Source organism: Artibeus jamaicensis, unplaced genomic scaffold, assembly GCF_021234435.1.
Source record: "Artibeus jamaicensis isolate MK-2021 breed Jamaican fruit bat unplaced genomic scaffold, CSHL_Jam_final contig_1417, whole genome shotgun sequence".
Lineage (NCBI taxonomy): Eukaryota > Metazoa > Chordata > Mammalia > Chiroptera > Phyllostomidae > Artibeus > Artibeus jamaicensis.
The window spans coordinates 1,127,967-1,152,741 of record NW_026521282.1 but is presented as its reverse complement, the minus strand read 5'-3'; the positions used below and the strand labels follow the sequence as shown (position 1 = coordinate 1,152,741).

General features: G+C 53.5%; 1 protein-coding gene across 2 annotated transcripts in view; it reads left to right on the top strand.

Annotated features, from left to right (window-relative positions):
* The window catches only part of ATP2B3 (ATPase plasma membrane Ca2+ transporting 3), a 48,441-nt gene that overhangs the window by 13,043 nt on the left and 10,623 nt on the right, over window positions 1-24,775 (top strand). Inside the window, exons 9-20 of one of the 2 annotated variants that reach the window (XM_037150874.2) lie at window positions 286-528; window positions 867-1,108; window positions 3,964-4,198; window positions 8,869-9,048; window positions 9,192-9,279; window positions 9,958-10,064; window positions 11,080-11,271; window positions 12,875-13,088; window positions 14,792-15,003; window positions 16,040-16,147; window positions 17,851-18,033; window positions 23,407-23,520. In XM_037150874.2, coding sequence (XP_037006769.1) covers window positions 286-528; window positions 867-1,108; window positions 3,964-4,198; window positions 8,869-9,048; window positions 9,192-9,279; window positions 9,958-10,064; window positions 11,080-11,271; window positions 12,875-13,088; window positions 14,792-15,003; window positions 16,040-16,147; window positions 17,851-18,033; window positions 23,407-23,520 — 2,118 coding nt within the window. The remainder of the gene's footprint in view (window positions 1-285; window positions 529-866; window positions 1,109-3,963; window positions 4,199-8,868; window positions 9,049-9,191; window positions 9,280-9,957; window positions 10,065-11,079; window positions 11,272-12,874; window positions 13,089-14,791; window positions 15,004-16,039; window positions 16,148-17,850; window positions 18,034-23,406; window positions 23,521-24,775) is intronic. The other variant, XM_037150880.2, reaches the window with a different exon arrangement.

Genomic DNA, 24,775 nt, shown 5'->3' with positions numbered 1-24,775 from the left:
GGGCTAGCATGTGACTTGAAAGGTCACTGTAGGCAGAGGAGTGGTCTTAGGCAGCAGGGAGACCCCAGGTTAGCTGTGGGTAGAAAAGCTGCCTAGAGTCGGTCACTCAGCCAGTCTACTCAGAATACTTAGGCCTTCCAGGCTTGCTGCCTAGGTTTGACCATCACCCCGCAGCTACTCCAAGCTGTGCCTTTAGGCCCTGCCATTAGCCCCTGGTCTGTTAGTGCCACACAGAAAGATGGATGAGCAAAGCTGAATCATACACAACATCTGTCCGCTTTACAGAAAATGATGAAGGACAACAACCTGGTTAGACACCTGGATGCCTGTGAGACGATGGGCAATGCCACAGCCATCTGCTCAGACAAGACGGGCACACTCACCACCAACCGTATGACCGTGGTCCAGTCCTACCTCGGGGACACCCACTACAAAGAGATTCCGGCCCCCAGTGCCCTGACCCCCAAGATACTCGACCTCCTGGTCCACGCCATCTCCATCAACAGTGCCTACACCACCAAAATACTAGTGAGCCAAGAGTGGGGTTGGGATGAGAGAAGGGGCCTGGGGTTCACTATGCTCTCTTAAGAACTTTTGACTACAACTACGATGATCTCTAGGGTACTGGTCACCGTCTCCTCATCCCTGGTCCCAGTACTCCTGCCCTGCCTGCTGGTTTCCAACGCCCCTTCCAAGCCCAGTGAATAGTGTGGTAACTGCCAATCTAGTCCACTCTGGAAGCACTCTTTGGCTGTCCGCCACCACACCCTAAAGACATGGCGATCATAGCCAGGCTGGGGCCCCAAGGATAGTAAGGAGGGTGGGCTTGGGCCCCTGGCCCCATGCTGGTTTGCCTCACCTCACAGCCTCCAGAGAAGGAAGGTGCCCTCCCACGCCAAGTAGGCAACAAGACAGAATGCGCTCTGCTGGGCTTCATCCTGGACCTGAAGCGAGACTTCCAGCCTGTGCGGGAACAGATTCCAGAAGATAAGCTTTACAAAGTATACACCTTCAACTCGGTCCGCAAGTCCATGAGCACAGTCATCCGCATGCCCGATGGTGGCTTTCGCCTCTTCAGCAAGGGCGCCTCAGAGATCCTGCTGAAAAAGTAAGTGGGTCACAGGAACAAGCCCAGGGTTTGGGATGCCAGGGGCTAGGGGATAACTGAAGGATACAAGCATTCTGGTATTACTATTGTGCTAAAATAGACATAACATATAATTGGCTATTTTCATCACTAAAGCATACAGTTCAATGGCATTAAATGAATTTACAATGTTGTACACATTACCGCTATCTAGTTGCAGAATATTGTCATCATCGCCCCCAAAGGAAACCCTGTGCTGTCATTCCCATGCTCCTCCCAACCCTTGGCAACTACTAATCTTTCTGTCTCTATGGATTTGCCAGTTTGGACACTTCATATAAATGGAATAATACAATATATGGTCTTTTGTGTCTAGCTTCTTTCACTCAGCACAATGTTTTCAAGGTTCATCCACGTCATAGCATGGATCAGTGCTTTATTCCTTTTTATGGTTGAATAATATTCCATTGCATGAATAGACTCCATTTGGTTTTCCACTCATGCACTGAAAGACACTTGGATGTTTCTGCCTTTGCTACTGTAACTCGGGCTGCTATGAACATTGCTGTACACGTTTTTGTTTGAACACGTGTTTTCAGTTCTCTTGGGTATATTTTTAGAAGTGGAATTACTGGGTCATATGGTAATTCTGGGAATGACTCTTTGAGGAACTACCATAGTATTTTCCAGAGCAGCTGCACCATTTTACATTCCTACCAGCAATACATGAGCGATCTTACTTCTCATGCTCATCAACTTGTGTTGCCTCCTTCTTCTTTACCTTCCTCCTCCTCTTTTTTTTGTTGTTATTATCGTTACTATTGTTATTATAATTGCCATCCTAGTGGATGTGAAGGGAGACCTCATGGTGGTTTTGAATGGTATTTCCCTGATGACTGGTGATGTTGGTGCCTTCTCATAAGCTCCTTGGCCATTTGCACATCTTCTTTGGAGAAATGCCCTATGTAGACTTTGCCCATCTTTGATTTGAGTTGTCTTTTTATTGTTAAACTGTAAGAATTCCCTGTGTATTCTGAATGCTAGATCCTTAACATGTATCTGATTTGTAAATATTTTCTTCCATGTTATAGGCTATCTTTTCACTCCCTTGATAGATTTTTGTTTCTTTTCACTCTTGATTAGTCCTTGGACGCATAAATGGTTTTCAATTATAAAGTCCAATTTGGTTCTTTTTTCCTTCTGTAGCCTGTACAGGTTTTCTTTCACATGCGATGAAAGTGTTCTAAAGGTGACTGACTGGTGACAGTTACACAACTCTGTGACTATACTAAAAGCCAATGAATTATATATTTTAAAAGGTGAATTGTGTGGTATTGGAATTATATCTCAATAAAGCTGTTTGAAAAATTGAGGGGGAAGCACGCAGCTCTACCTCCAACTGCCCCAAGCCCCCTAAGCTTGATCAGCCTCCACATCTCCCCTTGGCCTTGGCCTCGGCCTCTCTCTTCCCCAGTATTGTAGCAGCCCCATCGACCCTCCCCTGCCCACCTGGCAAATCGCTTACCACAGAGCCACCTTCTAAGGTGTGACCTTATCGTGCCTTTGTGCCCATAACCAGCCTTCCAGGGACTTCAGGACAGAGTCCTCAGCAGGACATCTGGGGCTCCCGGCACTCATAGGACAACCAAGTGCACTGCCCCCCCAGGGTTGTGTGCTGGCCTCTCCCAACCACTGCCCCACCCAGAATGCCCTCCCCAAAACTTTGCCCATGCACAGCCTCCCATGTGTGGTTCAAAGACCACCTCCTCCCTGAAGCCATCTCTGCTACATCCTTGTAGGTGTGGCAGCTGGACTTGGGGAAGCATGGAAGAGGGCTGTGGTGGAACACTGAGCTCCAGCCCCAGCTCCACTCTACTTGCTGTGCAAATGTCAATGAGTTCTCCTCAGTTTCCCCTGTAACATGGAGATAAGAGGAATACTTACCTCCTGCAAGTGTGTGAGAATTATACAAGTGAATGCATGCCAGGCTGTGCTGTGACCGTGGCTCCCTGCCAGCCTCCACAGCCAGCTCCTTCTTTCCTTCTTCACCCCTCCAACTTGCCTGCCTCTGGGGCCCTTGGCTCCTTCGCTCCTTCCTCTTCTACACTGAAATTCTGCCAGGTCTCACCATCCTGGCCCTTCTGAGAAGCTTCCAGGGTCACCAAAGCTCATAGTGAGCTTGTCATGGCCCACCACATGGCATTCGGTTTTTTCCAATGTGCCACAGTCTTGCCCTACAACCTGTGGAGTCTATGAGAAGTTGCCATGAACCCTGTGCTCTGGCCTCCCTCTGGTCTCCTAACCTACCTCACCCTATGAATTTTTAGCTCCTGGGGCTGCCAGAACAAAGGACCACAAACCTGATGGCCTAAAACAACAGAAATCTATTTTCTCTCAGTTCTGGAGGCCAGAACCACAAAATCAAGGTGTGGTCGGTAGGGCTGTGCTTCCTACATAGCCTCCGAGAAAGGATCCTTTCTTGTGTCTCCCAACTTCTATGGTCACTGGCAATCCTTGGCATTCCTTGACTTGTACATACACACTCCAGCGTCTGCCTCTGACATCACATGGCCTTGTCCCTGTGTAGGTATCTGTCTCTGTGTGTCCTCTGCTGTTTTTTATGAAGACATCAGTCATTGGATTGAGGGCCTACCCTAATCCAGTGTGACCCCAACTTTGCAACCAGCCTATTTCCAAATCAGGTCACATTCTGAGATTCTGGGAAGAACATGAATTTTGAGGGACATACCATTCAGCCCCACATGAGCAGAGTGTCTCCCTCTTTGGAAAGGCCTCTGCTGTGTCACATAGAGGCTCAGACTCTCACCCGCCCAGACTCTCAGCCAGCGGCTCTCCTTGCTCTGTCCCTGACCCAGGTGCACCAACATCTTAAACAGCAATGGTGAACTGCGCGGCTTCCGCCCTCGGGACCGGGATGACATGGTGAAGAAGATCATCGAGCCGATGGCTTGTGATGGCCTCCGCACCATCTGCATTGCCTACCGGGACTTCGCTGCCACCCAGGAGCCTGACTGGGACAACGAAAATGAAGTTGTGGGCGATCTCACCTGCATAGCTGTCGTGGGCATTGAGGACCCTGTGCGGCCTGAGGTACCCACTCTCTCCTCTGGGAGATGCCCAGGTTGTTGGTTTGGGGAGAGGGGCAGCCCTTCGTGGTGTGGCCTTTGGGCAGAAATGCAAGGAGAGAACAGCCTCTTTCTCCTGCCTTCCCGGATGTTATACCACTTCCTGCCAGAGTTATAAGTAGAAAAAACTGGTCGCCCACAGGACTCTGGAAAGGTGGGTGATGACAGAGCCCCAAGTCCTCCAGGAGGCATAGTCACCACTCCCCAGATCAGACCCTCTATGGCACACTTGACACTGCTTATCCTCTCACCCTTGCACCCACATAGAGGCCTTGTCCTGCCTGTTAGAATGGCTCCTTCTGCTTGGCCTCCAGGCCTGGCTCAGGTTCTGCCTCCACCAGGTGAGAGAGGGTAGCAGTTAGAAGTCTGATGCCTGTGACACCCACAGGACTGATGGAGGGAGAGGGAGGAGACAGCAAGACTCTGGGGCTCTCATTTGGGGAAGTGGGTAGATGGTACCACCATCACTAGTCTGGGAAATCCAAGGGGACACAGGTTTGGGGGACAAAAGAGGATAGTTCTAACTTGAGGGCTTGGTTGGTGCCAAGTGAGGTCCAGGACATCCCTGTGGAGATGTCAAGTGGGTAGGTGGCTGCAGGTGTGAGAGAGCCCAGAGCAATGGTCCTGGCAGAAGACAGATTCCAGAAGCATCTTTACATGAATGATGTCTAGGGGAGGGTGTGCGGCTGGAGCAGGGGCCTTCAAGGGAAGCTCGAAGGAAGGGGCCAGGCAGGGGAGAAAAATCTTCAGGGTCATGTGGCCAGAGCAAGAGGATGACTTAACCCGGTCATGGCAGAGGCAGGTTCTTGACCTTAGCAGTTCATTGGAGACCTCGAAGTGAGAAGATTCTATGGGATGGCAAGGCAAGGAGTCAGGACATGTGGACGAATTTCCAGAGACCTTTTCTGAACAGAAACGGGGCAAGAGCTGGCCATGGTAGCAAGTAAAGGACCAGTGGAAAGGGTGGTTGGTCCTTAAAGATGGGAAAGAGATCCTCCGGGGAGGGGAAGCCTGCCAGGGCTGGCCATGGAGCAAGGTGCCTGTGGCCGCTATAGCACACTGGGCCCTGGAGAGAGTGTGCAAGACACAGGGGATGCAGGTTTCCAGAGCCGAGGAGGGACCCTATCCCTCCTCCTAGGGTTTCTTCACTTCATGCAAGAAGCAGGGCACTTCGATCCTGCTGATTGGCCGTATACATGCACCAGTGGCCCTGGGGCAGGGGGTTGCCAAGACGAGGAAGGAGAAGCTTCTGAGCTCTCTTTCAAGAGATAAGCACTCACACACTAGATCACATGTGACCCGAGATTGAAAAGGCAGTTGCTTGCCACATGTAAGCACCAGCCACAGGTTGTCCATGACCACATGTCCCTAAATTCTGAGGAGACAGGGACCACGATGTGCGGGGAGCGGGCCTGGGAAGAAGCAAACAGTGGTTGAGGGGAGGAGACAGACTTCCAGACAGAGGAACAGGCCCAGACAAAGGGACAGTGGAAGGAGGTGCCTGGGAGAGCAGGCGGAGAGGGTACTGCTAAGGGTCGCAAGGCTGCCCTCAGGGACACGAGGGATGGGCCTTTCCCTTCATCAGACCAGGGAGAAACAGAGGCACAGCACAGACGAGGACTGTGTACACACGGTGAAACTGAGTCATAAATTCCTGTTGCCCTCGCATAGACCTAATGGCCTTGCCCCTCTGAAAGGAGCCATTCACACACACCTCTGCCCCGCGGTGTGGCTGCAGCCCCCAGGCTGGTATTCAGTGCTGCTCCCAGGTGGTGGATATCCCCCCTTACTTCCTAGGAGGTGTCTACAGTACAGCGGTAGCTCTAGACTTTTCCACCCAACTTTCCGGGGCTGCGTGATGCTGCCAAGAAACTGGAGCTCCTTTGGAGTATGTTGTAGACCCAGGAAGATGAAGCTCCCTGACTCCCAGAACCCTGGCCAAGGCCATTTCCACACCATCATAGCCAGCCCACCATCCCCTTCTATATTAGCTGCTTGCCCAGGCATGTGGTGCGAAACAGCTCTTGGCCACACAGCACAAGGTGCTCTTCTGGCCTGATTCCCTGGGCCAAGGAGCCCTAAATTCTGGTAGAAATATTTGTTGAACAAACTGAAGCTGAGTCATAGATATAAAGCTGGAGACCTTAGATGCATTCGCAGATCTTCTGGTCCAAGTTAGCTCATTTACAGAAGTGCAAGTGAGGCCAGACGAGGGGAGACAGCGGCAGATGGAACTGTCCAGAATGGCTGCACATGGATGGGGTGAGGCCTGGCCCTGTTCCTGCTCAGTATTCTTCTCAGAATAGGATGTTATTATTCTGGTAAGTTTTCATCTTAGAAAATGTGAAACACAGGCACAAATCCCTTGAAGGGTACGATGAAGGCCCAGCTGTAGCAGCGGCCAGAAGTCAGAAGCTGAGGGCAGGAGGCGCTCATGGCTAGTGATGGCTGCTTCTTTAAAATCCAGAAATGACCTTGGTGACAAGGCCCAGGGAAAGAGACAACTCCTTTCAGGTTTGAGAGTGGCTGAGTGAGAGTCTGCACAGCAGATGGCACTGGTACAGTCAGGCTGGGGAGGTCAGGCAGATGCCCACGGAGATCAGCCAGCAGGGTAACAGCCAAACAGAGAGTGCCAGGGCCCCTCGGAGCCCTGGGTGCCAGTACAGGCAGGGGGTGGGTGGGTCTCTGCTAAGCCTCTGGAGTCCGGATGACAGCAGCCAGAGGAGGACTGAGACCTCCGTCCTGGGTGGGGGTGGCAGGGGGTGGCACAGGGACCCTTGGAGGCAAGCTATATTAATGGCAAGTGGAGTGGACCAGGGATGGGCCACAGGGAAACGAGTGAGGAAAGACGGTCACCTAATGAAGGAGATCGTGTCCTTGGAGGGAGACGGGCTTCCAGCTACCTACATGGAGCAGGGGAGCAAGGCTGTGGTGCAAGGCTCCCAGGTCTCAGGCTCATCACAGCCACTTGGTGGCAGCAGAGGGGTGACTTCCAAACACTTCCTGGACAGGAGCTAACTCCCTAGAAAGGGAGCATCTGCGGTAGCTCATCCTGCACTCCCCGAGGGTCCCGGACAGTAGACAGTATCCCTGAGGCACATTACTAGAGGTGTGGGAGGCAAGCCCCTTTCCTGAGTCTCAGATTTCCAGGCCACTGGAAAGCAAGTATTTGCTTCAGTAATCATCAGGTTGCTCTGTCAGAACCCTGAAGTGGGGGCCCCTCTGACTGGGCTCTGGGCCCCCCTGTCCTTCTGATTCCCACTTTCTCTTCCCATGACCCTGGGGAACACCAGCGTATGGGTCCTCCCAAGACGATGTCCACCTGTACCCCTCCTGGCCACACCTGCTTTCCACCTCCCCTGGGGACTCCCAGCTGCCCTGCCTCATCCCTACCATCTGGTGGCCCAGCTCACCCCCTGTCCCTGGACTCCCAGGCCTGGCCATTGGGCCTAACCTAGAACACTGTGTGTTCTCACTCTCTCCTCAGGCAGTCTGTCCTCAGGACCTCTGTCTCAGCTGGGAGCAGTGAGCACCCATCAGGTGGATTCACTGAGCCCATTGGGCAGAGCAGGGAGCCACGTCCCCAGGCTGCAGCTTCCTTGCTAGGACTGCATCTGCGCATCTCACAGACGTAGGCCTAACCTCCTTATCCAATTCCCCAAGCTCTGAGCCCGCTGCTCAGAGTTCTGTGCAGCCTCTGGACTCAAGAGTCAGCTGCACATTGGTTTGGGAACAGGAGCATCTCCACTGTCTGGTAGGACACTGCCACCTCCAGGCTGGTCTCAACTCCCTTGGGCCTTTTCCCATTCAGCACTGTGGGGATCTCTTTTTCTGTTCCCTTTACCAGAATCTAATGTCATCTATGGAAAATGGAAACGTATGCTAAGTAACCAAATCATGTGCCGTTTCTTCTATTGAATAGTAAATCCTGAAGCTCTAAATGTGTTAGATTTTAAATTGTGGGGGGAAAAAGGTCCAGGGAGATCAGTGAAAGAGTTGCCCAGAGTTTGGTCACAAACCAGCTGACGGCTGAGAGTTTACCCTCAGTCAGGCTCCAAAGAGACAGGTCCGCAGTAGGGGGCTGCGGTCTGGCAGAGGGGCTGGTGGCAGAGGTTCCTTTCCAATTCTTCCACAGCTAACTGACGCAACCACCAGGCTGCCTGCCTGGGAACCAGGGCTGGTCCTGGTTCAGCAGCACTGGGTCCCCATATTGCAGTGGAAAATGAGGTTGACGGAGCTGGGCAATTTCCAGTCACCTTTCCATACACCACTCAGACAGTGACCCTGGATGGAGTAACAGTTTCCAGTAGCTTCTGCCAGCCTTGATTGTGATGTCAGGGCCTGGATCTAAATCATTGCTGGTCCCAGGGGCCCAACACAGTGAAAGGAGGCACCTGGGGGGAATGGGAGTTGAGGGACCGAGAGAGGCACTCTGGTCACTAGGGACTATGCTGATGGCAGTAGCAGAGCACGCAGGCCATTCTTCCTGCCACCTCCAGGCCCACCCGTCTGCAGAGGCCCTTCTTCATGACCACAGGGGTGGTAGGTGGGTACACTGCAGATCTGGATGGAAGAAAGGGACACATGATAGTGTCTTGCCTCCACGGCCCCACCCACCTCTCTCATCTCTTCCAGGTCCCTGAAGCTATCCGAAAATGCCAGCGTGCTGGCATTACGGTCCGAATGGTGACCGGGGACAACATCAACACGGCTCGGGCCATTGCAGCCAAGTGTGGCATCATCCAGCCTGGAGAGGACTTCCTGTGTCTGGAGGGGAAGGAGTTCAACCGGAGGATCCGCAATGAGAAAGGCGAGGTAATTCAAAGCCCATTTGCCCTCCTACAGGGGGCTGTCTGTCTCCGTCCACGGTTCTTCTCCCCCCATATCCACCACCTCTGCTCAGCTTTGCCTGCCCGCCAGCTCTGGCTCTGCAGCGCCTGTGTGCTTTCCCCTTCCAGATAGAACAGGAGCGTCTGGACAAGGTGTGGCCCAAGCTGAGGGTCCTGGCGCGATCGTCTCCCACAGACAAGCACACTCTGGTCAAAGGTAAAGGAGTGAGCTTACTCTCGCTCACCCCTGCCCTTCTCCTTCCCCTTTCCAAGGTGGCACGATGCTGGTTGGGTGCGGCTGTCACCCCTGCATTTTTTCTGTTCCTAGATACCCAAAGCCATACTCCCAAATGGGTCTCCAGAGCCTGCCTAAGAAGTGAGGTCCTTGGCTCTAGACCCATGGCTGTTGGAGAGTAGGCTTGTGTCTCTGAGCAAGTCATTGGCCCTCCCTAAACCTCAGTTTACTCATTGGGAAAATGGGGATAATGATGGAGACCCCCTCAAAGGGCTGACATACCAGAGCTTACCCCTCCATGTCTCTGGCTAACAAAATGAATGGAAGATGCCAGCTGAGCCTAGCCTCTCATGTACCAGATGAGGCAGCTGAGGCCAGAAGAGGGACACATCCAGGTCACACTGTATTGGGCCCCTGCCTTCTACCAAATCACACCTCCTGTGTGATTCTCACTGTGTGAGAATCTCACTGTGTGATGGACCCAGGCAGGAGGAGGGATATGGGGCTCCCAGTGAAGGTCCAGAGACGTGATCCTGAAGGTGACGGGCAGCACAGCGGACTGGGGGCAGTAGGCAGTCAAAATCCTGGAGTGTTTCTAGACCCAACTACCCCCACCCCCGTGCCCCCTGGCTGGTCACACAAACCCCCACTGTGTTTCAGGGATCATTGACAGCACCACCGGTGAGCAGCGGCAGGTAGTGGCCGTGACTGGGGATGGCACAAATGACGGGCCAGCCCTCAAGAAGGCAGATGTGGGCTTCGCCATGGTAAGCCACCCGATGCCAGCCTGGCCCACCGTGCCTGGCAGGGCCTTATGTCTCTAGGACATTAGCTTTATGCAGGAATTTTAAAGTGTCTGAATTTCTTTCTCTCACACCCTGGCCACTTGGGCCTCTGCAAGCCTTGCCAGTCAAGGAACACACATGGTTGTTTAAAGGTAGTTGGTGTGATAGTGCCTGAGGGGACAGTGGGGACCGGCTGCAGTGTTGAGGGGCTTGGTGGGGAGGAGGCTTGTCCATTGTTCACCTGCCTCTCTCACTCGAAGTCTCCTCTAAGTGGACCTCTGTCCACTTAGTGCGATCAGCAGAGTCCCCAAACAAGCCTTGCCTCTGTGCTTCCCTTTTGTTGCTTATATGGAGCTAGTTCTTTCTGTAAAGCCCTGACCACACTGAGCAGGGCGACCTGGTCGGCGCTGCCCAAGAGGCTGGTCCTGGCACCATGGCCTTCTGCAGGGAAAAAATCCAGCAAGCCCCTCCCTCTACCCTACTGAGAAGGTGTGTCCCTCACTGTGCCACATTCAACGCAGCCCACCACGGGCAGGCACTGGGGGCATGCGCCGCTCCTGCCCAGATGCCAAGACCCAGAAGAAGACCAAGACCCAGCCCCTGGGCGCTACAAGAACCAAGCTATTCCCATGTCAGAGCCTTCAAGAAGCAAGACTGGGGGACCTCCAAACACTCATGTGGGCCAGGATGGCATGTCCTCACTCTACCAACAGTGTCCCTGCCCAGGACTCAGGCTCCTTATATAGCTTGTCTAGCATGCTAAAACTGGACAGAAGACCTGTTTGGGGCCATGCAGCGGCAGCAGCCTCTTTGCTTATGAACAAAGCTGAGAGATGATCTGCTATTCGTAGTACAAGGATGTGTTGGATGAAATGAGAGCTGTTCCCAGTTGCTGGGGAGCTCCATTTAGAAGGAAAGGAAGGAGTCAGCCAGGTGGACTGGATGGTCAAAGGGAGGTAGGAAATGGGCCCATGGACACTGTGTGTGTGCCCCCCAGGGCATCGCAGGGACTGATGTGGCCAAGGAGGCATCGGACATCATCCTGACTGATGACAACTTCACCAGCATCGTCAAGGCAGTCATGTGGGGCCGCAACGTCTATGACAGCATCTCCAAGTTCCTGCAATTCCAGCTGACGGTCAATGTGGTGGCTGTGATCGTGGCCTTCACAGGCGCCTGCATTACTCAGGTGGGCACCGGGGACTACCTTACCCAAAAAGGATGCTGGGTTCTCCCTCCCACAACCCATGTGGCCTGCAGGAGGCAGCTGCTTTCCAAGGCCCTGCCTGCCCCATATATTTGGACCCCAGGGCACAGAGAACTCCTAGGGGACCCCTCTGGCAAGAGTGTGTAGGCTGAATAGCCCCCACTTGTGGGCCCAGTTGGGCGAGCCAGGTGTTTTCTTTGTTGATTGTTTTTTTACTGAGATAAAATTCACATACCAAAAAATTCACCATTTCAGAGTATACAATTCAATGGTACTTAGTACATTTATAGTATTGTGCCATTATCATCTCTGTCTAGTTCCCAAATGTTTCATCATCCCCAAAGGAAATCCCATACCCATTAGCAGACATTCCCCATTCCCCCTCCCCCAGCTCTTGGCACCCACCAATCTATTTTCTGTCTCTACAGACTTACCTATTCTGGACATTTCATAGAAATGGAATTGAACGATATGTGGTTGTTTGTGTCTGGCTCGTTTCACTTAGCACAACGTTTTCAAGGTCCATCCATGTTATATAGCCTGGATCAGTGCATCATTCCTTTTGATGGTGGAATAATGCTTCATTGTGTGGCTACGGCACATGTTGTGTGTCCGTTCCTCCATCCATGGGCATTTGGATTGGTTTCACCATTTGGCTACTCTGAATAATGCTGCTGTGCACATGCACGGATGAGGCTTTCTGTGGACTGACCTTTTCCATCCTCCTGGGTCTAGACCCACCAGTGGAAGTGCTAGGTCCTCTGGGAACTCCATATTTCACCTTTGAAAGAGCCTCTCCACCTCTATCAATAGTCCAATTCTTCCCATTAATGAGTGTCCAGAATTTGTATCCCTCTCAAAGGTTTTTTATTGAGATAAAATTTGTAGAACACAAACTGCAGCATAATAGCCAATGTAACCATTTAAAAGTGTACAACTCAGTGTTTTTAGTACATTCACAATGTTGTGGAATCATCCCCTTTATCTCATTTCAGAGCTTTTTTTATCACCCCTATATCCACTAAGTAATCACTCCCCACTCTCCCCTTCCTCAGCCCCTGGCACCCATTCATCTGCTTTCTGTCTCTGGATCTGTCAGTTCTGGAAGTTTCATAAGAATGGAATCATGCAGTATGTGGTCCTTGGTGTCTGGCTTCTGTGAGTCTTATTTTTAACCAACAACTCAGAAGTGATGAGGAGAAAGAGAGTCCGGTGCAGAGTTTCTACCTCGTCCTGCCCCTTGGGTGTGGGAGAGCAGGAGACCACCCCATTAGTCAGGCTCTTTCATAGTCTGGGGCAACTGTCAACCTGCTAACAATTTGGACCGCACCTTCTAGAATCTAGATCATTGCCACCAGGTGAGAGGAGAAGGGAAACTGGCAACATTTTAAAAGCAGGAATCAGAAAGCCCGGTGAAAATCTCTCTGCTAACCTTAAGAAAACATTCTATGGGAAGATTGGGTTTGCTGAATTTTCGACAAAATGAACTTGCAGTGACAATGATCCTGAGCTAATTTTCTTCCCAGGAGTTGGGTGCCGATGGGGTTTCCAGCCCCACCTTGGGGTAACTACCTCCTCTCCACAGGATTCTCCCCTCAAAGCCGTGCAGATGTTGTGGGTGAACTTGATTATGGACACGTTTGCCTCTCTGGCCCTGGCGACAGAGCCGCCCACTGAGTCACTGCTGCTGAGGAAGCCATATGGCCGAGACAAGCCCCTGATCTCCCGAACCATGATGAAGAACATCCTGGGCCATGCAGTCTATCAGCTCACCATCATCTTCACGCTGCTGTTCGTGGGTAGGTTGGCCCAGAGACACACTGCTCTGTTACTGACCCCACGGGCTCTGCCGACCCTATAGGTGGTGGAAGGCACAGATGAGCACCCAAGGACCCAATTTGCACTGAGGTCCCTTCGGCCCTCGCCTCCTGCCGTTCCTCTCTGTGTACGCCCCACCTAGGTGTCACGGGCCCCTGAGCAGCTGAGAAACTGTTCATCACTCCATAGAGCTGGTGGCATTTCTCATTATACACCCAGACCCAGATCATTGACCCATCTGTCCACTCGTCCCATGACTATTTCTCCAGGGGACAATGACCAGAGCACTCTGCTGGAAGCTGTAGGAGGAAGAGGAACAGGAAAGAAGGGGGAGAGGAAGAGGGATGGGGGAAGGAGGGCAAGGAGCTAGGAGGGAGAAGGAAACGGGGTAGAGGAACGGTGGCAAAGAAGGGAAGCTGGAAGGTGGAGGAGAAGAAGCGGGAAAAGAGGGAAAGAAGAAGGAAGGAGAGGAAGGATAAGGAGGAGGAGGGAGAGCAGGAAGGGGGATGGAGGAGGGAAGGGAAAGAGGGACGGGGTGGAGGAGAAGGAGGAGAGGAGGGAAGGGGACAAGAGAGGGTCAGAAAACACAAAGGAAGGAGTGGGCTGGGGAGGGGAGAGAAGGCACAGGTGGGAGTGTGGACAGCAGCGGGCGGAACTGATGGGGAGTGCCTGCACAGAGGATGCACAGGGCGAAAGCCATAGGGCCCTCAGCCACTGGCTGTGCCTGCAGCCCAGATATGGAGGGCACCAAGCCCTCCAGCACGCTGGCTGCTCCTTGGAAGCCTGGTGCCAGTGTCGGCTATCCAGTCCTCCTCCGAGTTTTCTTCTATGTCAGGCAGGCTCCATTGAGCAGGTTTCTTTATTTATATAAGAGGTGAGTTTGGTGGTTCGTCTGTCTGTGACCTCTTTCCCTTAGGCTGGAGTGCTCCCCATGTACCTGCAACCCTAGACCATGGGGTGGCCTGGGTCACCAGCACAGTACTCCAGAGCCTGGTGAGGCTCAGCTTTTAGCACATATTCCTAGGGGCAGATTCAAAGCTCAGTGTGCAGGACTCATGGTCGGGGGGGGGGTCCAAATATCAGTATCTAGGAGGCCCCCTGGGGGACCTTTCTCTCATGCATTAGGAGCAGAAGCCTCTCATGGTCTGCCCGAGGAGCTGGGCTGGCTGCCTTGTCCTGGAGCAGGGGTGTCAAACTCACTTTCACTGGGGGGCCACATCAGCCTTGCGGTTGCCTTCAAAGGGCCGAATGTGATTTTAGGACTGTATGAATGTAACTACTCCTTAACAGTTACGCGAGAGCTTGGCGCTGCTGCCAGGTAGAGACAAGGTGCCTGGTCGAGAAAACAAAGCAGAGGGCCGGATTTGGCCCGTGGGTCTTGTGCTTGCCACCTGAGGCCTAGAGGCAGGGCAGAGGGCTGGGCTGCCCTGCACCCTGCAGCCCTCTGAGTCCTCCCCAGCCCACCCCACACTTGACCCAACAGGCAAATGAGAAAAGATGTGCCAGGAGTCTGTCTCAACTCCATCCCTGCCCTTGGGGTTTAGGTTTCAGTGCCAGCCCCTCACCTTGCCCCTCACCTATGGGGTGAGGGACTCCTTACTCACCCCTTACAGTTGTCTCACAGAGGGGTCAGGGCTGTGCCTGGCTTGGGACCCTGCCCCCTCACGTGCCCCTCGACTTGCAGGAGAGCTTTTTTTCGACATTGACAGCGGGAGGAACGCGCCCTTGCACTCACCACCCTCAGAACACTACACCATCATCTTCAACACCTTTGTCATGATGCAGCTTTTCAATGAGATCAATGCCCGAAAGATCCATGGCGAACGCAATGTCTTCCATGGCATCTTTGGCAACCCCATCTTCTGCACCATCGTCCTGGGCACCTTTGCAATCCAGGTAAGGAGGAGTGGCCCCATTCTTGGGAAAGGCGGGGGAGCAGGCAACCATGTCCCCTGCTGGTGGCCTCTGAGTGAATCAAAGCAAGCCATACCCTGAGTCCACCTGCCACTATCCAGAGAGGGGCTCATCAGGCCTTCTCAGCCCTGACTTTCTTGCAGGTCCCTCTGGGTCTGCCACTGCCATTTCTAACACGTGATTCATTGGTGGGAGGCTACCATAACTCCACAAGTTTCCTTTGGAGATGCGCTTGTCACCAGAACTGACACACAGATCTTTGCCTGCCACAGTGCTGTGGACAAGCTGGTCGGTCAGCTCTCCGGAGGAGGCTGAGTATTCGAACAGAGGGTATACTAACCAAAAATATGATATATAGTGAGGCCAACAGGCCCAAATAGTTTGTTCTTCACAGTTCTCGGAGCAGGGGGTCTGTTGCACCATGGGGGACTTTCGGGGAAAGCACCTGGATCAGTGAGGAAGCTGAGGGGGCATGGGGAACTGTGGGCAAGAAATAGCCTTTACTGCAGTTCCTAAGGGAGGAACTGTGACGCAGGGTGAGCAGGCTAAGGATTGGCTCATGTGAGTGATTTCAGGGTTCTGGGGCAGAGTGCTGTTCCCGGTTGTCTGGAACCTGGCCCTGGGTGAATAGGATGGGGGACAGTGGCCTGAAGTGTGACAGCCTAGTAGTGGAGGTGTTTAGTCTGTATTTTAAAAACTCACCACTGGGTTGGGGCTTCCTCTCAAGGAGGAGGCAATGAGGAAGCAAGAGGCTCAGGCAAGTTGGCTCAGACATATCACCAGGGTGTCCAGAGTATGCACACAAGGTAGATGTTAAGCATCCAGTTTACAGAAGCTAAAAATGTGGCTAATCTGCTAAGCCCACCTGCCTGGGAAAACCAACAGCCCCTCTGAGTCTCTGAGCAGGGCAACAGGGCCAGCCTGTATGGCAGGATGGGCCCCAAGTGCTGAAGGAGGGGGGTGGTATCAGTAAGTGTGTCGGCTGGACCCCCGCCTCCCTCCCACCCCTCTCCTGCAGATTGTCATCGTCCAGTTTGGTGGAAAGCCCTTCAGCTGCTCCCCCCTGTCCACGGAGCAGTGGCTCTGGTGCCTGTTTGTTGGCGTTGGGGAGCTGGTCTGGGGACAGGTGAGTGTCTGCCTCGTCAGCTTTCATAGTCCAGCACCCTTCCTGTCTGCTCTGCAACAGTGCTGGTGCTGGGCACAAGGGCAGGGAATCACGGGCAGCCCAGGGACCCCTGCCCCAGCTCTCTGCTCCAGAGCCTCAGAGCCCGAGCCTAGGAAAACCTGCAGCGTGTTTGGGTGGGCGGCACACTCAGCAGGACTCAGACCTGGGACAGGCCATGACTCAGGTGCAAGGCCACAAGTGACAATGTCAGCAGAGAGAAGGCAAAGGGCCATGGCTGGGATGTCACAGGGTCTTGGCAAAACCACCTGTCACTCCTCTTTCCATGATAGGGCCTGCAAATCACCCCTTAAACTCGATGCCTGGGAAAATCCCCACAAATTCGAAAACAAACAACATCCTGCTAAATCCTCCACAAGCAAAGAGAAAATCTCTGAGGAAATGAGGAAATACTTTGAGCTGATGAAAAGTGAAACTCTGACACCTCAAGCTCTGTGGGCTGTAGTTAAAGCAATGCACAGAGGGGAGCTCACAGCTCCTGGGGATGAAGTCAGGAAGAAGGAGCCTGGGTGCTGTGGCTGCTCAGAGCGCAGGAGGATCCGGCCCAGGCCTGTGAAAGCATGTCCCTTTGAGACCTAGAACACTGGTGTAGAGTGCTGGGTCCAGGAACCACCTTGTCCTATGTGTTGCTCACCTCAGGCCACCACAGCAAATACCACAGTCTGGATGGCTTAAACAGCACAGGATATTTTCAAACAGCTCTAGAGACTGGAAGTCTAAGATCAAGCATACACAGGGCAAGTCCAAGAGAGACCAGGAGCAAGCTTCCAGGTCCCCCGCCAGTGGAGTCGTGCAGACAGCACAATGTCTCTCAGCAATGATGTGTGACAACGTGCACAGAGGGCTACCACCAGGGAAGCCCCCCTGAGCAGTGGTGCCCAGGGACTTTACTGGGAGTCGGCCCTGCAGGCCTGGAGCGGCCACGTGGCTGACCTCAGCCACTCAGTCTGCAGCCCCTGCAGGTCAAACTCATATGTTCTGTCCAAGCCCCCAGCAGAGCGCAGTCTGTTGTCAGCACAGACTACCTGGCAGGGCCCTTGGCCCAGAAAACCAAGACCTTCTCATTAGGCAGGACTGCCAGGAGCCTAGAGGTTCCCTCCCAAGGACTGGGGGTGCCCAGGCCAGAGCTCCCTCCGGTAAGGCAAATCTCTCAGTTCACCCACTATGTGGGAAGGTTGCGCCACATGCTCCTCTGGCCCTCTAGGTGGCCGAGCGACAGCAAGGAGGAGCCATAGGCATGCATACTGGCGTGCTGCAGCCCACCCGCGCTTCCCGGCCTACGACCCTGGCATCCAGCCATATCACTGCTCTGTCTCTGGGAAATACTCCACACTCAGCTCCCCAGGGACTGCTCTGGGTCTGCTCTCTTTGGTTAAACATGGGAAACAAGCCCTCCAGAGGAAAAAGGCTGGCTCTCCCTCTGGAGAATGGATTCGGCAGCAGGCAAAAGCAGCCCAAGCCTGTAGCCTCAGGGACAAGGAAGGGATGTCCAGTCCCAAGTTCAGGGAGACACGGCCTCAGACATTGTCAGAGAGAGATGAGCAGTCTGGATCCCCTCTGGGCCCCAGCAGAGCTCCCACCCTCAAAAGCCCAGCACTGCTCTGATGGCCACCTCTGCCTGTTGTCCCTTGCCTCTGGCCCCTCAGGTCATTGCCACCATTCCCACCAGCCAGCTCAAGTGCCTGAAGGAAGCAGGCCATGGGCCCGGGAAGGACGAGATGACCGACGAGGAGCTGGCCGAGGGGGAGGAAGAGATTGACCATGCTGAGCGGGAACTCCGCAGAGGCCAGATCCTCTGGTTCCGGGGACTCAACCGGATCCAGACACAGGTAAGCTGCCACGCCATTAGCTTACTCTGGCTTTTCTGCCTCAAGAGGGTGGCAATCAAACAAGAGGCAGAGTGGGTGAGGTGAGCCTGAGACTGAGACTGACAGGGAAACCCTTAGGTCTCGCAGCCGCGATCATAAGGGCAGTTGCTAGTGTCCCTGTGCCATCCACAGATGTACCCACCAGCAGTTGTGGCACTGAGACGGCCTGTCCCTGACACCTCCCTCAGAGCACAGGTGGCCCTCCCCATAGTGGGAACAGGTATAAACTACAGGTGTGCTCTGCGACCAGTGGCTGTTTCTCTGGGGGCTCCGAGGAGCTGCTGGGCCTCCCTGTATTTGGAAGAAACTGCCCCAGGTCACAGAAAAGGGACATTCACAGGATGACCTAGATGCCCATTTCAAGTCGCCCTCGGCAAGTTCACCGTTCATTTGGTCCTTTCTGTTCACACCACTCTACAAATACCAGGGCTGCAGTCCTCTATAAAGTCACGCAGCCACAGTGATTGCCCAGCCGTGGCCATTTGCCAAGGCTTCACAGGAGCCCACCTGGCAGAGCCCACCCTGCTCTCTGCCCCCAACTCTTCCCAGCCAGCCTTCTTGCCAGAATGTTCCTCCATACTTGCTGTCTCTCCATGATGTTCCCACACACTCATTTGTGATCCCGTTGCAGCCTAGCCTCTGCCCTCAGTGTCCCAGAGGTTCACATCAAGGTCTGCAAGGCATCCTCACGGTTCTCAGGCTCAGGCTGTTCCTCCTTCCTTCCTGCTTTGAAGCTTTTCCCAGAGCCCTTCTGGAAGTGCTATTATCCCTGCTCTCCCTGGCAACATGCTGTCCCCTCTCCACCTCACTTTTTGTTCCCACGTGGCACCCCAGCCTCCCACTGAGACATCGGTCTACCCTGCCATGACCCTCATGTGTTGAAAATCCCATGGACCCAGGGGCATTGGACCCCAGTGGGGAAGGAAGAAGTGGTTGAGAGCTGCCCCACCTCTGGAGGATCCTACCTGACCCTCAGCCCGTAGCACTCAGACCCCTTGAGTCACCTGCAGCCCCCTTTCATTCAGCTTCTCCCTCAGCCCCTGCCAACCTGCCCCACTAGGCTCCATGGACACTGGTCTCTTCTTGGCCAGTTCCTGGTGCCCATCACTAACCAGCTCTTCCTTTGCCCAGCCAAGAACCCTGGAGGGCCACACTCACACCAGGATGACTCACAGTACCCACACCAGGTTCGGCCCAGACCATAGGCCCTGCAGCCCCCAGCTCACCTCCTCCCAGCCCCCCAGCTCCTGACTAGTGACTCCAGAGCCCCAGAGACAACTCAAACCCTCTTCTGGTCTCCCTGAACACCTGGTGCATTGCCATGGCTCGTCAGCTCAGCTCTGCCTCCCCAAATGCAAGTCCCCAGTCCTACTGCCTCCCTGGGCCCCTGAAACCTCCTCTCAGCTTAGCCAGCCCCTGCTCTTCCTGTGCTTCCTGATGCCTCACCTCCAACCCAGGACTCCCAGCCCCACGGCTCCTGACCTAGCTCCAATTGCTTCTCCTCCTGAGGGTCCTACCGGAAAGAAGGATACCATCTGGCCCTTCTCAAGTTTATTTAGGTAACTTCCTGCCTTAGGACCCTTGGTCTGGGGCAGGACCTGAAACAAATCTCTCCCTGATGTCTGCCCTCCAGCCTGTCACACAGTGCCACAGACTCATCCCAAAGAATCTTCCACGCAATGTACCCAAAGCACCCTTCCTCAGCAGCCTGTGCCTGCACCACCCCAAGTCCAGTCTACCTCCCAGTGCACACGGCTCCTGCGCAGTCCCTGGCGGGCTCATGGGGCTCAACCTCAGGCACCCCTCTTCTCTTCCCCAGGTTCCAGCCTCAACTCTGTCCACAAGTTCCCAGCCTCCTGCCTGCTCTGCCAGCCTTTGGTCAGCTCGGCCCCTCCAAAACCATTTCCATACCTTTGCTCATGTAGCCCCTCTCCCTGTCCTAAGGGTGAAGTCCAGGGTCCAGACGGTGCCCTGGAAGCCCCTGCCCCTTGGTGTCACTCCTTGCACCCTGTGCCCCTATAACCCCTGCTGCCTTTCCAGATGTGCACTCTGCTCACCTGCTTTGCTGTGCCTCCATGCTGGCCACTCTCTGGGCTCCAGATCCCGCCATGTCCCCTTGGAGCCCCTCCTCCTCCTGCAGCAGCCCACCCAAAGGCCAGTGCCTTGTGAAGCCTTCTCAGAGTCCACTCCCTTCTACCACTGTGGAACCTCATGGACCATTGGCACACATAGCTATGGCAGTTATTTCTCCCCATGAGCAGCCATCTGTGCACCCAGCCCAGGGTGCTAGAATCAATGAGGAGCAGAAAACCCCAGGAAACTTTCCAAAGCTACAGAGTCTAGGACCGCCCCCAAGAGCTTGGGATTCTTTAGGGCTGGGTGTGGTGGCACAAAGAACTGCATGTTTAAGGAGCTCCCGGTGGTCCAAGGGGCTTCTGCAGTGGAGAAACAGGAGGCCAGGACTCCGGCTCATTCCTCTTGGTGTGCCCATGTGGCCAGGGAAGAATGTCTTAGGTCTGGCGGAACACTGAGTGCATGGTAGAATAATGGGAGTAGCCTCTGCAGCCAGATGTCTAGGTCTCCTCATTGCCTTCTGGCCACTCAACTGTGAGCCCCTATCCACCCTGGCCTGGCCCAGATGGGCTCTTGTCTGTCTGTCGTGCAGAGCCTGAAACTGGCTTGAGCCTTGGCAGGGGTGAGGGTGGAAGGGAATACAGCAGCACCTTGCGCCCCTGGTCAGCCTTTCTGCTTTCATCAGTGAATGCAAGATGGTGAGCCTAGCTTTTCTAGCAGCTGAGGCAGCAGCTCTGCCCTGATCTGAAGCATCTCAGGGGAGGTTAATAGCACCCTGGCCACCTGCGTGTCTGTGTCTTCTGTGTGCCTATGGGCCCCTGGGCCTGCCACTGCTGCCAGGCTACTAGAGCGGGTCCCCGCAGTTGAAGTCTTGGACTTCTAGGTTGTTCGAACTGCCAGTGTCCATACAGACAACTTGCCAGTCAGGTCCCTCCTTTACACAAGAGGAAATGTGCTCAGACAGAAGGGACTTAACCAAAGTCACCCAGTGACAGTATGGGTCTGCTGACAACCAAGTCCCCATCCCCTGACCCTCTGGTGCACTCCACGCCCTCTCCATACAGCCACTCATTCCTGCAAGAGATCGTGACTTTGTCACATCAGATTCACCACTCATCTCAACAATGCTGAACCAACTGGTACTTTAGCTCACCTTTTAACAGTGTCTGTTCTTTTTTATTCAAAATACCTGGTTAAACCCCGCCCCCCAGGTTGTAGGTACACCCCATGCTATGAGAAACATTTGTCTAGACAGTTGGCCCTAGATTTCTGGATTTTATGAACCACAAAACTGCTCCTCAGATTTCAGAGGCCAGCACAACTTTTCATGTTGCTAAATGAAGGCATTTCTAACCTTCTACTTGCTCTCAAAATCATTTCATACTAACTTATGAATTGCATCTGATCGTTAGGATGCCATTCCATAATTTAAAAAAAAAATAGTCCTTGAAACCCAGAATGTGGAGCTTTTCAGAGCACTCATGACGCAATGTAGTTCACATTCTATTATAAACCAATGAGAAGCTTCAGCAGCAACTGGGTTTCCAGGAGGGGAGGATGGGTGACAATTCTGCGGTATTTTGACTGATGCCATCAATCCATCAGGATGCCACAGGGAGAGGCCAAGTCAGAGGCAGTAAGAGCACATTTCCCTTCCCTCATCACCTTTGCCACAGGAAGAGTCTCCTCTTCAGACAGACATATCTCCATAGCCTCAGGAACATCTACCCATTCTAAGGAGGAGACACACCCCTGCAAAGAGTCAGCAACATTATGACATGGGTCGTCTTCCTTCTGTGTGTTCAGACACACTCAGCACTGTGCCAGCCCCCCCGCTGTGTGGGTTCGGTTTGCCTTCCTCACAGGTGTCAGTCCTGGTCATGAGGTTCCGCTGCTCAAGAGAGGGATGTGCTAGGCAGAAGGGGACCTCAGCAGCTGAATACATGACAATAAGCCTTTTCTGTAGCATGCCCAAGGGTTGAATGACAGACATACTCATTGTGGTTGGGGTAAGGGCGGTCTGAGCACTCACCCTGCCTCCTTCCAAGAAGCCTGGGCCCGTGTCAGATACCCCACTGAACCTGGCAGCCACCTCATAGCCATTGTGGGGCTTGAGGGTGAGGCAGGTCCTGGGCCCAAAGCAGGTACACAGTAAGCTGCAGGCTCCAGAAATACATACTTGCTTTGCTGTTCACATCATCCAATAAACTATAAAACACTTTCCAGAAATCAGATCCACCTTCTAAGACACGAAAATATTGCCCCCTACTCCCGCACTGAGGGCATTCCCAAAGACGTGGCCACAAGTGTGCCACACTGGGCTGGCCTCCCAGAATCTACGCACATGATCTCACAGTGGCAGGGCATTCGCTGGGGCCACTCAGATGCAATTCCTTGGAACCCCACACCTGGGTCTGATCTGCCCCTAGGCTTCCATACCAGTCCAAGGCCAGGTCAGGAAGTCCAAAGACACTACAGCTCCCAGCGATTTCAGCCACATGGTTCTCATTTTCCAAATATCTACTTCCCTTTTGACTCCCAGGAAACTTAAAGGGTGGAGGACAAAGCAAAAAGCCAAGTCTGTTCCCCAGAGTCCAGGCTCTCTGCTCTCCCTCCTATCATGCCTCTGGCTCCCTTCCCCTTTTTTAAAATGCATTCTTCCACTGAGGTTTCCCCTGAGTGCCCTTCAATCACTTGGATGAGCTGTAGAAGGAGAGTGATGGCCCCACCTCCCAGGGAGTGGGGTAAGACGGGTTGGCAGGGTGAGACATCATGTAAATGAGGACACGCCCAGGGAAGGGCTGCTGTGTAATCAAGGAGCGCCGACACAGCGAGCCTTATTTCTAACAGAAGCATGTCATATCCCTCAGGTTTGTTGGGGCAGAAAAAAAAAGGGTTGAAAACCACTGACCTAGGATAACAAAGTATTGCCAGATACAGGTATTTATTGACGAGTGGCTTGCCATGAGCTTACCGTGAATGCAAATGACAAAATGTTTGCAGTGTGCCTCGTTATTAACCACCCGCCCTCCCAGTCTTCTGAGCACTAATCATTTGGCTCAGCAAAACCTCTCTTGGTGGATGAAACAGAGGCCAGCCTGGGCCATGGCCATGGCCTTGCCAGGGAGCTGGGTGACCTAGATGAGGCTTTGCTGTCACGATTTGTGCCCAGTGTGGTCCTTGTCCTCGCCCAGCCCCACCCCTGCGCAGTAGCCGGGACAACAGTGCAAGCCAAACTTTATCTCATTTTCTCTCCCACAGATGGAGGTAGTGAGTACCTTCAAGAGAAGCGGTTCATTTCAGGGTGCCGTGCGCCGGCGGTCTTCGGTCCTCAGCCAGCTCCATGACGTAACCAATCTTTCTACCCCTACTCACGTAATTCTCTCTGCTGCCAATCCCACCAGTGCCGCTGGGAGTGAGTCTTGAGTCCCCTTTTCTCTCATAAATGGCATCTCTGGGGGAGTAAAAAAGCCTCCCCAACTCTTCCTTCTCTTTTTTCCAGTCTTGCATCCTCCGCTCACCGTGGCTTTTCCGTTCTTTCTTTATTGCCCTGTCCAGTCCTTCCCACCCAGATGGTGTATCTCTCCAAAGCCATATTCTCTTAGAAATGTACTGAATCCATGGCACTGCTGGACCTTCTGTCCTTTTCTTTGTTTGGTTTTTTGGTTTTCATTTAGTGCTCCTTCTGTCATTGGTTTTCTTTTCTCGAACTTGTCTGCATTTGCTGATGGTTCTTCATGAACTTGGGCTGCTTCCGGTGGTGTCTGGTGTCAGGGTGGGACCTTGGTCGGTGTTTGGCGGGGCAGTAAAAGGGAGGCAAGCAGGCTCAGGGCCACCTTCCAGGGCTGGAGGGGAAGGCAAGTGCCTTTTTGGCATTATTTGCAGTGGAAGAATCCAGCCCACCTATTGGGGACTAAAGTGTCAGCTTCCAGAACTCTCCTTGAGGTGGTTTCCAAGGGCACGAGACCTGATGTGAGCTTCAGGAAACCACTGTCACATGTTCCCAGGCTTGGTCGTAGTCAGCTGCTCCTGCTCAGGTGCTAGCTGTCCCATACGCCCTTGTCCTGAGCCCCACCAGGTGTTAGAGGTGTCCGAGGTACCATGAGCTGGAGCCGTCCTCATGCTCCGAGCCTGCACTCTACTACATACCCATGTGTTCCAAAAACACCTTCACTTTTCCCAAACAGGCTTTGGCATTGGAAGGTCTTAACCCAATCTGGTCCACCCTTTCTCCTCCTTCCTTTGAGAAACTGGGAGATATGAATTCCCTTCTATATGTTCCAATCAAAAGTTCCTGCCATGACCATCACATTTTAAAGAGAACCAGGGTCCTAAAGACATAGAAACCTCCCTAATTACATCTTTTCACAAAGACAAAAAGCAAGCCACTAGACCACAGAACCCCCCAGCCCAGGGAATGGCGTGGCCCCCCTGCTCCCACCCAGGGCAGCCTGCTTCTTATAACAAACTTGAGATTTCAAAAACCAAACAGTAAACCTTCGAGTATGAGCCCACAGCCCCTGCCAGGATGGTTCAATGCTACCTCTTTCCTTTCCTTCCAGTGAGACCCGGAAGCTCTCACCTCCGAGAACACACTACTTCCCCACAGACGGGAGTCATTAACCACGCT